This window comes from Colossoma macropomum, unplaced genomic scaffold, assembly GCF_904425465.1.
Source record: "Colossoma macropomum unplaced genomic scaffold, Colossoma_macropomum, whole genome shotgun sequence".
NCBI classification, from domain to species: Eukaryota; Metazoa; Chordata; class Actinopteri; order Characiformes; family Serrasalmidae; genus Colossoma; species Colossoma macropomum.
This window is the reverse complement of record NW_023494798.1, coordinates 19808028-19823109: the sequence shown is the minus strand read 5'-3', so window position 1 is coordinate 19823109 and position 15082 is coordinate 19808028. Positions and strand designations below refer to the sequence as shown.

The following is a 15082-nucleotide window of genomic DNA, read 5'->3' as shown; positions in this document are numbered from 1 at the left end:
GCTCAGAGTAAAATAATCATCAATCGGACATCACTCAGATGGTCCTCATACTGCGGGGAATAACAAACACACACATACACCATCTCAGTGAATGATATCTGCATGAAGGCTCATGCAGGGTTGTGGGTTCAAGCTGATGGGAGCTTTGTATGGTTTGGAGATGAGCAGTTCATCGAGAAAATGGACTAATGGATATTTGCTGGGTAGAGTCATGGGGTGAGATTTGAAGGGAGGTTCACAGACATAAATTAAACATATATAGCAGCCATTATGTGCACAACCACTAATATACATGTGTTTATTTTCCTCCCTCTCTCTCTCTTTCTCTCTGCCCTGTCTTTTTCTGCCTTTCTGTGTCACTCTGATCTTCTTTTGCTGTTGAATCTCCGCCTCCTATCCACCCATCCCTGCGTGTGTGTAGGCATGTTTTGTTATACATCTTTAAAGAAGAGGGCGGGGGGTTTAGGGGTGTGATGGTTTGCACCTCCTTGCTAGCTTTGACCTCTCTGCTCTCCAGTAAAGTTTTAAAGTCCTATTCCCTCAGTTGAATCTTCCTTTAAAGGCTACAGTGAGGCTATTCAGCTTTTACAGTATCTGTAAACCCTTTACTTTGACTGCTGGTGGTGGAAAAACAGACCTGTATGTTTTGAGCTGAAGTTACAGGAATGCAAACATTGTATCTAAGCTGAAGGTGAAGAAGACCTGCATTATGATAAATGACTGTAATGAATTTTGCTGTGAATGAGACAGAAAGACAGTAAAACAGTACAAAACTCACCAGTCAGTACTGAAGCAAAAGGCTGGTGGGGGTCAAAAGGGCATTTTAGCCTGCCGGACTCCATACTGCTGCTGATCAGGTGAAGCCAGCCATCCTTTAACTCACATAATACACACAAAGCAAAGTTTACACCCAGGAAAGGCTGTAGTACAACTTCACATAATATGTCAGTTTGTTATCATTAAAGTGATACAGTATGTCACAATATGGTTTTCTGAGCATGGTGTCATCAGCACTTGTAAAACACTGAAGAACTGTTTGAGTTAGAAAAGGGCAATATGCTTTTCTGAGTACATCATGGATATCGTCAGTACATAAAGAACACTGTCCAACTGCATGATTCATTACAAAGAGAGCATAATTAGTCCTGTTTGATTGTTTGTGAAAAATTGTCCTTGTGCCCAGATGTTTGATGGCAGGTTGAACATGTGGCACTACTAGTGAAAATGTCTTTATGTATCACAATATGATATTTTTGCCATTTACCAGCTCCTTTTCTTTGCAAATGCTTGTAAATATATGTATCATGATAATGTACTTTTGCCATATCGCCCACCCTTACTACAAACTGCAACCAGAAGAAAACTCAGCATTTATATACTACAATACTATAGCATTTACACCATGAATGTCTGAATGAGCAGTATGCATCAATAATCTATAATCTGATCTCTCACCTCTTTGTGGCCCCTGACCTCCAGGAACGCACAGGTGGGGTGGAAGGCTCCAGTGCCACATGCGTAGATATGAGTACGGTTATAGTTGTGCAGAACCCGAACAAAATTGGCACATTCAGTCTGAGAGAGAGAGGAAGAAAGAGAGAGAGAGAGAGAGAGAGAGAGAGAGTGTGTAATTGGGTGAAAGTACAAAAGGCCAAAAATAGAGTCTGTGCAAGGACTGCTCACAGCCATATAATTGTAAAACTATGTAAAACTCTCCTTCACAAGCAGTTTAATGAGAAATAGAGAGCTGAGTTAGGGAAGACGGTCAGTTTGGTGAAATATTTGTATAACAGTAATATAGTCTGGGTGTTACTCACAAGCGGGTTTTTGCCAGCCAGAACACACATATCCACCCTGTCTCTGGGAGCTGGCCAGCTCAGCTGAAAGAGAAACACACACACACACACACACACTAATAAAACACAGCATAATCTCATAACTTTACTATTGGCACTATTTAAGCCAAACAGCCAAAATACTTTTTCATACTTCCTGAAGACTGTGAATAAAATCGACTGTTGTCTATATTTCCCATAACTACGATTTCCAGGTGTCTGGTTTTTGGAATGGACAGTCAGGTTATGAGCTCCACTGCCCAGTGTCTGGTTGGTGCTGTCAATCAGACATTATAATATCTGTTTGAGTCTCACTTTAACCCCTATGCAAAGCCAACAACCTTGCCTGCCCCCCTTCCCTTGCCTGTCTGTACTCAAGATGAGTGGCGGTACCAAAGAAATAGTAAAATCTTGTTACATTAATATACATTTAATTCAACAAGCAAAATATATCAAAGACATGGGGGGCATGGGAAAGTACTTATTTGGTGCTTGCTGGAAACACCTCACCCTAAACCACCTCCCACCTTCCCTAGCATATCAGGTTCCCGAAATTTATTTGTGGTACCAAGGAAATCGTACAAACTCACATACTTAGTTACAAATTAAATTCCAAAAAAGTTGGGACAGTAGAAAAAATGTAAATGAAAACAGACAGCAATAAAATGTAAATTCTTCTTGACCTGTGTTCAATAGTATATAGATAAGATATTTAAAATGTCAACTAATTAACTTTTTATTATTATTTTTTTGTACATATATACTTATTATAAATTTGATGCCTGCATTATGTTCCAAAGAAGTTGGGACAGGGTGCGTATTTACCACTGTGTCCTTTTTACAACATTCATTAACCATTTGGGAAGTATTTGAGGACATCAATTGCTGTAAAAAGTGTAATATTGCCCCTTCTTGCTTGACATAACACTGCTCAACAGTCTGGGGTCTCAGCTGTTGTAAAATGCGCTTCATTATGTGCCATACAATTTCAGTGGGAGACAGGTCTGGACTGCAAACAGGCCAGTCTAGCACCTGCAGTCTCTACAAAGACACATATGTGCCCTTTACCAATAATGGTGCCTTCACGGATGTTGGTAACAATCAGGATGGTCCCTTTCCTCTTTGGCCTGGAGAACACAACATCCATTTTTTCCAAAACAACTTAAAAGGTGGACTCATCAGAACACAGCACATGTTTACACTCCCCAACTTTTCTGGAATGTGTTGCAGGCATCAAATTTAGAATTAGCATATACTCATATATATGGCATTCTCCTCTTAGAAAAGTTACCAGTTTAGAGATACCAAGATTTACTATGGTAGTAACAAAACAGGAAAAACACAAAGTATTAAATGTATTTACGGTGTATTTTTTATATTCTTTACAAGAAATAAAATGTTAATGGAGATCATGTCAACCCAGCACTGCTCTCCACTGAGAGTGAGCCTAAGAGAGAAAGTGATCTGTATCATGTTCACCCTTTCTGTGCACACATGTGTTATAAAAGGCTTAAGTGCTTAGCATGTACAGGGTTGACCTTTAACCTTAACCTCCCCAAGAGCCATCTCCACATGTAACACACAATCCCACAAACCCCTCTGATTACATTCAATCACACACGCTCGTGAGACGACTTTACACAGCCACTCTTTAAAGCTGCGCATGGTAACACAGTCCAACAAGAGCTCTCATTAACCACCTACAGTTTCCTACACATGCTCACACACACTAGGATGCCAGACACACACACAATTGTGTTGAAGAACTGGAGACACGCACAGTTAAGAGCATTAACTGTACCTTCTCACACACAAGCCTACACTGCATGAAAAACATAACAAGGCAATTATGCACTAGGGCACAACTCATATATATGGGCTGGCTGATAAAATCGGTCAATAAAAACTTTCAATAGATTAATCAACATTGGCCAAAATCTTATTAATAAAACACCAGTAAGGTCAGGAGCTTTTGTCAAGTAGTAGAAATTTGTCAAGTTTTGTACTTAACATTTCTTATGACAGTTAATTAAATTTAATAAATATATAAATAAAAGTTATAAAAAAGGTTACAGAAAATTGATGAGATACATACATAGTTTATTTATGAACAATACTTTACCTTGAATATACTCTCACTTGCCCACCCAACAACTCACATTTGCCCACCCAACAAGCTTTAGAGAGGAAGGGAAAGCAAAAGGTTTTATGAAGAAGAAAGAAATGCAGAAATAAAAGCCATGAATGAACAAGTATTGAACTGGTAATTCTTTAAAAAAGAGAGACTATTGTCAAAGCTTTTGATTCCAGAAACAAAAGTAAAAAAAAGGAGGTCCAGGTGTGAAAATAGAGGGGTAGAGTAACAGACACCAAATGTTCATATTGGTGAGCCCCTAATATGCACCTACCTCACACATTCCGGTACAAACACTAGCGTGTGCTTTGAGAGATCTAAGAAACAGGGTAGGGAGTTGTTTGCACTGCCAGCTGTTGTTAGTCAACGCAGCTGCATCTGGTTATTTAGATAGGTCAGGGTGGAGCACATTTTTCTGTCTTATGCGCCTGTGTTGATGCAGAGCATGGAGGAAATATAGACTGTAGGAAAGTAGTATTATGTGTGAGGAAGCATTTCTAAGAGTCCTTTATAATTATCTATTCTGGCCAAAACTTTTTCTGTAAATATAGCCTGAAATATGACACTCTCTTTACGCCCTCTGTACATACAGCAGTGCTGTGGTTTGGATGTTTTTTTCAGACTGTGTCTATTTGTGAGTTCATGTGAGTTCATGCAAATGTATGTGTGTCATGACTGACTGAACAAGCTTTTAAAAAGTTTCCCTTCATCAGCTCAGTGCAGTTTGATATAGTATGTTTTACATCCAATTTTATAAAGAAAAGCTTGCAACATACACAATAACTTTTGTTTTAAGTGTGTGAATGGTAGCCTGTGTGTGTGTGTGAGACCTATGAACATGAGCAAGAGATGGGCCTGACGCATGTTCACTGCTATGTTGTAACTGTCATACAGCTATTGTAGCAGTAGTATCCCATGTCGCCATGGTGACAGTGATTGGCAGGAGTGATAGAAGTAGGGTCAGTGGGATTCAGAGGAACTGAAAGGCTCTATAGAGCGATGCCGTGGGAATATCGAGATGTGACAAGTGTGCTGTGTTCCTTTGGTTTTAATATGGGAGATGGCTGCCTATACTCTGTTGCAGACGTGAGGAAATTATGCGTAAGCACATCCACTCACAGACATACATGCACAATAAGAAAGCATTACCTCATCCTCACAGACATTTCTGAGCTAAACACTCTCACGCGCTCATCATTCTGTGCATTTCCATAGGATTAGCATAGGCTGCAGTTTGTAAATTTGTTCTTGGTGTGCTCAGGCCTTCCTTAAATCCCCAGTCCATTCAACCACTTCACTAGACTGTAGCAGAAAGCCAAAAAATTAACTTCAAATACTGACTATAAAATAATTTATTGTGACGCAATACAGACTATAGACTATTATTTACTTGCTTACTTATATTTCACCCAACCACTTTTTTTTGCATTTTATTACTTTGCATTGCCCATGTGGTTTCAAGGTAACTGAGGTGAAGAGATGGGCCATCTTTAACATATTAAAATCTTTCAATAAAAATATACTTTTAATCATTGCCAATATTTTAGCATAATTTTCTGGATTTCTGTTAGTTATCTTAAAACATGATTCGGAAGATCTACAATTCTGTATGGTTATAATAGTTGGACTTTGACTCGGCTCTCAAGCTGTCAGTCTGTCTGTTAACGTTCTTATTTATCAGTCACAAGAGGAGGCAAAACATGAGGTTACACTTTAAGAACGAAGGGAAGGAACATCATTAAACTTGCAAACTAGCCAGCAACCACATTCGTTACAACACTGCTATTAAAACCAGAACAATTTCCACATGTTATGAAGAAAGACAGGCTTAATTGCGCCACTATAGAAATATTCAAATCACCACCTCATTCCAAATATTTAACCCAAATTTATGTCCTTGAGTTAGGGTGAGAAGATAAACACTGGCTGAACAACAAAGCTGCTGTGGAAGAGTAGTGCTCAGCATTTGTGACACTGTGACCTTGTTTTTGATCCATTTTCATTTCATTTGCTTTGCTGTGTGATACACCCTGTTAAAATCGCAGTGCTACAACACTATATACACAATAACACGCTGCCAGATGGACATACACATAAAGAATCACCAAGGAGAAGAATGAAAAATAATGTGCTTGAATCTAACACAGTCCTAATCTGAGAAAACAGACATAACATCACAGCTCACTAAACAACTACATGTGTTGTTTAAAACTGTAATTAATCACGATTGTGTCTAATGTAACAACATGCCATGTTCTGTTGTTGCAACATACTGTTTGACAGACAGAGTGCCCTCCCGTGCAACGTGAAAGACACTGTGTGTTTTTCTGGATGATTCCATGGAACAAATTCCTCACGTTTAGCTCCAGAACACGCATAGCTAAAGTTACTGAAATGCTTCTCAAATTGACCTGATTCTGCATGTCTGCAGGTGTGCAGGCGTTTCTGTGAGCGTCTGGGTGAGCGTCTGTGTGAGTGTGTGTTTGGGTAAATGTCTGCGTGTGTGTGGGTGTGTGTGTGTACGCACCTTTCTAGGATGCTTGTTGATGTTGTCTGGGTCCAGTAGGTAGATGTGATCTTTGGCCCCCAGAAGGAGTCTGCTCCTCTCCTCATCCAACAGGAATGTCTCAAACTGCATTCCATCACTGGATCCCACAAATGGCACCACACTGCCAGAGTGAAGCAACTCTGCAAAAGAGAGAAAGCCATTAGCAACACCGAACAGACCAAACAGACTAGCCCAGCTCACACTGCACTACACTAGACAAGCAAGCAATCAGACAAGGTTTAGCATTCACATGGATACCTGTACACCTATTGACTCTCATAGTCGCTCCTGGAACACTTCAAAAATCCATACTGCCTAACCAAATACAATAAAAATGAATTGAAAAAAATGTGTTCTTAAAAAACTTGATTTGTTGTAGATCATCCTGTCTGCTCACATAAAAGAGGAAAACCACAACAAACGTTTAAAAGTTTATGTTTCAACAAGAAAATGTACGATGCCACTCAGTTCATTAAGTGAAATTCATGCATGATTCAAAACCCACTGAGATCTTGGAGGCTACACTGAGAAGTTTCTTAAGAAAAATCCAACCATGATGGACCAATTATTGCAATAAGCCTTTATAAATGCTTATGTATGTTTATGTCGGTTGTCATGAGGAGCTTATATAGATGCCATTTAGCCTTATCACCACTGCCCTACATAAAGTGTTTCCAAAACAACTTTAGGACAGTACGACAAAGAAGCATGAGGTTGTCTCCAAAACTAGAAGAACTACAAACTGCTGATAAACACTTTACTGCCAAAAAGAACTGATCTTTTTTTCTCTGTCAAAGACACACCAAAAATAGAAGGAAGCACACAGATCCTCTAGTCTTGTAGGTTCTCTAGCATTGAAGACAACCTCCCACTGTTTTGACATACTTTCCTAAAGTTTTAAAAATGATTTAATGAACTGCTTCCACACATTCTTCACTGCTGTCCACAGGCCATCCACAGAGGCTGTATTTTCCTTCTCCACACATTTCCCAAGATTTCAATTGGTTTTAAATCGTGCACGAATTTCACTTTATAAACTGTGTGGTGTCTCACATTATCTTGTTGGAATATCTATTCTTTGTTGTAGTTTTCCTACTTTAAGTGAACAGACAGGATAAACACATAAAAACAGTAAAGCATCAGTGTATGATATATTCCTATTGTATGCCAGGGTCTTTTTCTTCATCCTCACTACTCCTTTTGTACACACACACACACACACACACACACACACACACATACACACACACACACACACACACACACACAGACGCACACACTCTTTACACATTCTTCTACATGTGAGCACACTGTGATTGTCTCTATGCACCACATACTTACAAAATATATAATACCGGAAACAAGTGCAGGTGTGAGTGTGTATCAGTCTCATTATAGTGAACTAGATGAGCCTGAGTCTATCATCTTGCCCTGATAGCAGAGCTTTGACATTCATTTTCTTGAGGTAAGGAAACAGCACTTTAGCACATTTTATTCTGTACAATGTGCCATAATATCTGGGTAGATCTGTCATCCTAGGGCTCAGATTCCACTCAGATAAAAATGTCCCTCCTCTCTTTCTGTTAAACTTCTTAAGTGCATGAGCTGCCTTCCTCTAGCCCTCACCCCGCCTAAATAACACATGCAAACCAAATCTATGAGATCAGAGCCTAGCTATTCACTGGATTCTAATGTGTCTGTCTATCGTTCAGCACTACTAGACATCAGCCTGACTGGCCATTTACATTGCACATGCCTCATGTTCCAGCTTTGTCACTCCCTGAGGGTGAAAGACACATTAAATTATAGCTGTTTATGATCATAACTTAGCAGCAAAACCAAACAGTATTGACAGAGGGAGAGGGGCCAAAATATTATCACATTCACATTCACACAGCACATGCAACTCAGATTCAAATACCAAAGCAATTTTTTTAAGGAAAACAACAGCATGCTATTGATTACTGCACACTTAAACATGAGCATATCTTCCCCATATATATACAGAGCCGTCTAAATAATTCATGCTTTTGGATCTGTTTGGTATGCTCAGTTTCAGCACACTGTCTCTACAGGCTTGGACAGATACCATGAAATCACTCCACCTCTTGCTTTTGGAATTTCTCCCTCTGAACTTGGAATTCTGGGACCAAAACGCTCTTTTAACAAAATGCATTCATTTGCACTTACTTTCTGTTGTTAATTTTCATGGCCTACATTCCTTTCACTCAGTGTTTTTCTGTTCCTGATTTTCCCATCTGTTGTCTTCTCTATGTTTCAAAGTGAAATCTAAATTTAACTCTTTAACTTTGTTAGTTCATGTCCCTGATCACATTAAGAACAAAACATCATATCAATTCATAACATTTACATTATCATTTATGCTTTAACTGCAGAAATTCCTACCACTTAGCCCTTAGCCTTCTGTTCTGCGTGTTCGTGCCTAGGGGTAGGGTGTCCTGATTTTTGTTGAGATAGAGGGGTCGGGCGAAGTATTACGGCTATATGGGCCTTCACACAAAGGTTTTTCAGAGGCACACTCCAAACAGAGTGTTATGAGAAAAAAGAAAAATCGGCAAGATGGCTGCACAAGTGACTAAAGAAACTGAGTATTTTGACTATTAAAAATTACAATAACCAATGTATTGTCTTAGTTTAGTGACATTTCAATGTATTATGGTCCTCTTCTTCATAACAAGCATAAAAAATCACTAATGGTATGCTAATGTCTCAGTAGCTAGCTAATTTCCTGTTCCAACAATAGTCCAGCAGTTCTGATGCCTTAAGTGCCAGAATGTCACTGCTGCTCCATTTAAGGTGGAACAGGAAAATACAAACAAGAAGCTGGCGAATAACTGACTTTAACTTCGTATCACTGAAGAAACTCAGTTCCAAGGGGCAAGGTGACACTCAAAAACTAGGGGTAGGGGTAAAAATAAGAAATGAGATTGGGCCTAATACTGTGCATCCTTGGTGATGACAAAAGTATGGAGTTTTTGTTACTACGTGACATGAAACCAGAACTTCAGACTGAATCAAATGTAAGTCTTATTTATTATATACCAAACAATGTAATTAAAAATGCATGAATACATTAACATTTGAATAGTACAGTAAAATTAAAGTACTCTCAACTTCTCCGACTTTGTACCTCGCACCCGTTTTTTCCTTCATTCTGGGTTTAGCGTAGGTATACAGCAGGCCTACATCCTGTTTAAACATCCATAGCATATGCGGTCATGTCTGTAAGTGTTATGAGACAAAAAAGTCCAGGTATATGCTGTCTAAATGTGCAGTGGATTGACACAACCATTATTCCTGAGGTGTGAGGGTCTTGGGTAGGTTACCCACAATCAATATTTATACAAAGACACCCTCTGAAAAAAGCATACTACACCTCCATTCTGCTAACCTCAGCCTAGCTTTCGCTAATCTACTCTACAAACAGTGTCAAGTCTGAGCTCTGCTGAAAGATTCCCGCAACACCCTATCTGTGGCTAACTCTCAGGAGACTCAACCCCTAACTCCCACTCAACAGACCCTGATTAGACCTAGTACTGAAGCTAATCCCTCTGTTTGTTTATGAGAGACAGTGTAGCATGCTGAGTCCTTGACGCTAAGTCTTATGCCACAGTTGCGTAAGCAACATTACATGGATCGCTACTCAGAACATTGTGTTTTCGGGGGAGATTGTTAGAGTGCAAGTAAGTGGTTAGCGAGTGTTTTCTTAGCTGCCACCAAGCCTTGCTCTCTCATCAGCTTTAGTGTGAGCATGAGGGAATTCCAACTTTCTTTCACAAATCTTAGCCTGATATAGGCCAAGCAGCTCACAGACACTTGTGCAGACCAGTTAACTCTTAGAATTTGCTCACCCTGTGTAAATGGACAAAAATAGGTTTATCAAAATATAAAAAAATGCTTTATATAGTTATTCTGAAACTTACTTTGATACTGTCACATTTTTATTTATAAATTTTGTATCAGATGTAAAGGGATCTAGGTTGTTGGCTAGTTCTCAGTTCACAGACAATGTAATACAAGGCTATTTTCACATTACAAGCCATAATGTTCAACTCCAATATTTTGCTTTCTGTAGGAGCACAGCCTAAGTGTCCAAGTTCAGAATCTCAGCACTGCAAAAAAATGATATCTTGTTAAGTGGAATTCTATTAAATCTAATCAATTATTTTGAGATTGTTGTAAGAATATTCTAAAGTTGTTAACTATTTATAGGCATTTTTACCTTTTTTACCTTAGTTATTTTAACTAGTGAACCTGTCTTATATTATTGGCATATATTCTTTTTTTGAAACAAGCTAATTTATCTGTCAGTAGAATAAGACAATATCTACAAAATATCTAAATAAATGGAATGATCTTATTCCATTCTTAAAACAATCTCATAATGAGAAATGATGAAAAGATGTTTTCACTGTCCAAGACATTTTTTTTGCAGCAAGTGCTGTTAAAAGCAAACATAGCATTACTTTAGAGCTAATGTCAGAGAGAGCAAGAGGAAAATATTACTTACTGTAATTCACAGGGATTGCAAGTCAGCATTTTATCTCCAGTTAAAAGTCTAATATAAGGGAGTGGAACAAAGTAAATTTTTGCCTAATAAACTCAGCAGTAAATAATGATGATCCACATCAACCACCAAATGGTTGCTCACTGAAAAATGATGATACATCACCAACCAATGTTCTTCTGCTGAAACAAGCCAACTGTTTCAGTCTAGAAAATCAGCACTGTCCAAAAAAGTTAAATATCTATCTCCAGATTTCCAACTTTACACGAAAAGGCAGAAACTTTCTTAACTTTTAATGCAAGTTAATGCAAAGTGATCTTATTCCAAGTAATGTTGGAGCATTTTTATTGATGCATTTATCATGAAATTTAGACACAGTCTAAAGAACAGTTGCTGTGTTCAAATGATGTAGAAAAATAAAAGTAAAAAGTGGAAAAATATGTTTTGTTTTTTTGGACAGCAATAATATTTTTCAAATCATTTTCTCTTGTATATGCGTATGTGTGAGCAAGCTATATTGCGTAGAAATCTATAAATCTATGTGTATACATTCTTCATTTCCCATGAGGCTTGCAGACCCTCCCAGCCCTTTCTGTCAAATGCCGCTACATATATCCTACTCACAAAACAATCCTTAACATCAAACCCCCTGAGTAGAAATGCTGACCTTCACTGAAATAATTACATTATAAGGGCAACAAAATGCTTCACTGTGATTGATCCGTATTCTCAGAGTACTGACAGTGGGGTGAAATGTGATGTTTGATTCAGTCAGTGCAACCCAAATGTTCTTTCTCTTCTTTTTCCCAGCACATGCATGCATACATGAGCGATCCCATGCTTGACTAGCCTTTAGGTGTGAAGTTCAGTGGATCTGATGTGTTCCATTCAGAGCTACATTCTTCAAGAGAAAAGGGGTCTCTGTTTTTGAGGTGTGCACTGACACAGAAAAGGTGCTGATGTTTTTGAAGAGTTCACTGACTCAGAGATGATGGATCTGGGATGATTTCGCTGCGGCCCCCCCGACTTCACCAAAAGGACCAAACATGGACAGAATAACACAGCTTTTCGCTTAGATATACAGCATCAGTTGACAGGAGCTTAAAGGATGTGGTGAGCATCTTCTGCTGAATTAGCCCAGGTGTTCATTCACAACAGGCTTTAAAGGACCCCTGTGATGCGGGCTTAAAATATCACGTTTATTAAAAAACAGAGCTTTTACCTCTAAGTGACTCCAAGCTAATGCCAAATATGACAAATGCATCTCATTTCTCATTGGTTTCAGTCATCTGGTTGCAACTTATGTTGAGGCTTGCAGACATCTCAGACAGAGGACATTTTACATTACATAATCTTTTATGTTATGTGAGACCTGATCTTTTAAAGAAGGAAATTAAAGAAGGGAAGCAGTCCACCTCTTTAACAATTTCAGCAAGATCCCATTATTTCAATGACCCACTGACCTATTTCACACTTACTAATTAAATGCAATTCAGTGTTTCTAAAACAAGCAATGTGTTTCCTTGCACTGTCTCTTGCCCTAACAACGTGTTCTCTCTCTCATACCCAGGGTGAAATACAGGGTTTTGACAGCATATACTTACAATGTACTTATACACCCATATTTTCTGAATGCCAAAAAAGCTCAAAATAAATGGTGCATTCCCAGCAGTCGGTCATATTTTCATTGGCCTGAAGTTGTTGATGTAAACGAGGCTCTATTTTGAGTAGGGCTGGCCTGCTGGAGCACGGTCAGCGAGAGTTTTTGGGGAGCTCTAAGTTTTATTTCCCTCAGTGGCATAAAACAAACACGCCGCACGTTTGCTTAACTCCTAAAGCCACAGCAGAGACTGAACACCGGACAGAATGAAAGGAACACTGAGAAAAAGAAATAAACAACAAGACTTTAATCACTTCTTTTTGGGGTGGACAAAAGGCGTGATTAACAGATTTGCCACTTTGTCATTGCCATCGCTGTGATCGCCATGAAGATAAGATGCTCATCCAGTGCAGAGGCACAAGTTTGGCTTAAATGGACCATAAATACATACCACTCACACTCTACATACTAACATACATAGCGCTCTCTTAGGCTTAACTATCCATGTCCAACATGTGTCACTGTTTTCAAATAAATGAGTGCAAAGAGTCATTATTTGTTCACTAATGTTTCCTTTACGCCTCATAGATATTTATTCAGTAGCGTCACTCATGTTTATCTGGCTCCCCTTTAGTCCCATTATCCACACTGAGGGTGCTTGTGTGCTTGAGAGTGTGCGGGTGTACGTATGTGTGTGTATAAAAAAAAAAAAAACACTAATTGTCACTAAGACATGTAGGGCTGCTTTAATAATCACTATGAGCTAACACTAGCGCTTGATGACTAATATAATCCAGTTACAGCTGTAGACAGATCAAACACAAACAGCTGTGTATTATTTTTAGATCAACTATAAATGTAAAACTTATTCTAAAATTATAACATACTCAGTGTACTGCTGACTAATGCACTGAGTATGTACTTAAATTAAATGTAGTTTTGAGCAGTTTACAGTGTCAGCTGCACTTTAGCATGTTACAAATAACTAAGTGTGGTCAGGCAGAGGTTGAAACATAGCCAGGTGTAATGAGAGACCATGAATTCAAATCCAAACCCTTAAACCACATCAACATGTGGCATCTCTTTGATGCTGCCCTGCCCAAAAAATATAAAATCCTAAATGAAGCACGTGAGAATGTGTGCATGTGTGTTTGCTTTGTTTTGATCTCCTTATGAGAGGAAAATGTGAAAATGTCTAAGGTGGTTAGGATATTTTATTTGATCCCATGAGAAAAAAACACACATTTCAATTGAAAAACTAGAAAATTTAGAGTTACTATTAAGCTAAATTTCACCAATTTTTTAAAGATCTGCATAATTCAATTGTTGAATTGTTGCAAATAAAGTCATTCAGGCTAGTTCGATGTGAAATGGTTCATTGTACAGACTACAGTGGTGGTGGTAAGAACCAGTGGTTGCAGTGTCTACAACGCAAATATAGCCATTTTATTTAATATTCAAAGCCACCAGTGAACCTATATCTTTTGTGTCTTTTGAGATTATATATGTATATATTGTAATGTAAATAATAGTAAAGTAGTTTTGGGGATTGTTTTGTCATAGATCTTCCTTCAGGTACCTCTCTGCAAAGAATAGATTGAAAATATATTTTTAAGGCCAAAACCTTATTTCACAACTATCAACAATTCTGACTTGGTAAATTTCTCTACAGTGGAGCATTTCACATCAAACCACTCTAAATGACTCTGTTTAGATATTAACAATTTAATTATGCATTTTTTTTTTAATCATGGCAATATTTACATACTGTCGCACATAGTTCAATGGAAAACCCTGTAAAAACAATACAAATGTCCTTGTTCGCGTGTGTGCTCTACTTGTTTATACACCCCTGTCTGTGCTGTAAATTTGTACATAAAAACATATACATACATACTACAATGAAATACAATGCATTCTCTAAGCAACATTATAATCAATCACAGGCAGCATAATATTTACCTCATAGAAATAATTTATGGACCTTTCAACACCTTAAAGTGCTATGTGTAAATGTATGCACCTAAGGTCAAGAAGACACATTTATTGTCAAACAATTCTAATATGTAAGACAAAGTAACAAGGTAATCAGAAATGTAATGAACCAAACAGTTTAGCTGTGACCTATGAAGGTCCTTCCTCCCAGCCGCTGTCAGACTCTATAACAGTCTCAGTAGACAGTAGTTTACAATTACTTTCCATGTGCAAGAACTCTCAACATCACTGCCACAGCACTTTACTGTGTGCAATATCTCAATCCACCATGCGTAGTATATTCACTGCGGATCACTGTCAACATGTTTACCACCATTATGTGCAATTATGTCAAGTGCAATATTTCTCCATTTATTACTGTTTATTTATTTGCTATTTTATTAACTGTGCAATACTCACTACAATACATACATTTCTACATTTCTAAATTTAAATTTAATAC

At 38.2% G+C, this 15082-nt stretch overlaps 1 protein-coding gene across 4 annotated transcripts in view; it reads right to left on the bottom strand.

The window, feature by feature from the left end:
* Window positions 1–15082, bottom strand: part of sema3d (sema domain, immunoglobulin domain (Ig), short basic domain, secreted, (semaphorin) 3D) — a 49560-nt gene that overhangs the window by 21851 nt on the left and 12627 nt on the right. For all 4 annotated transcript variants that reach the window (XM_036585324.1, XM_036585323.1, XM_036585326.1 and 1 more), the window contains exons 3-6: window positions 6497–6657; window positions 1818–1880; window positions 1456–1575; window positions 779–878 (exon numbers count right to left, since the gene is read on the bottom strand). In XM_036585324.1, the coding sequence (XP_036441217.1) occupies window positions 779–878; window positions 1456–1575; window positions 1818–1880; window positions 6497–6657 (444 nt within the window). The remainder of the gene's footprint in view (window positions 1–778; window positions 879–1455; window positions 1576–1817; window positions 1881–6496; window positions 6658–15082) is intronic.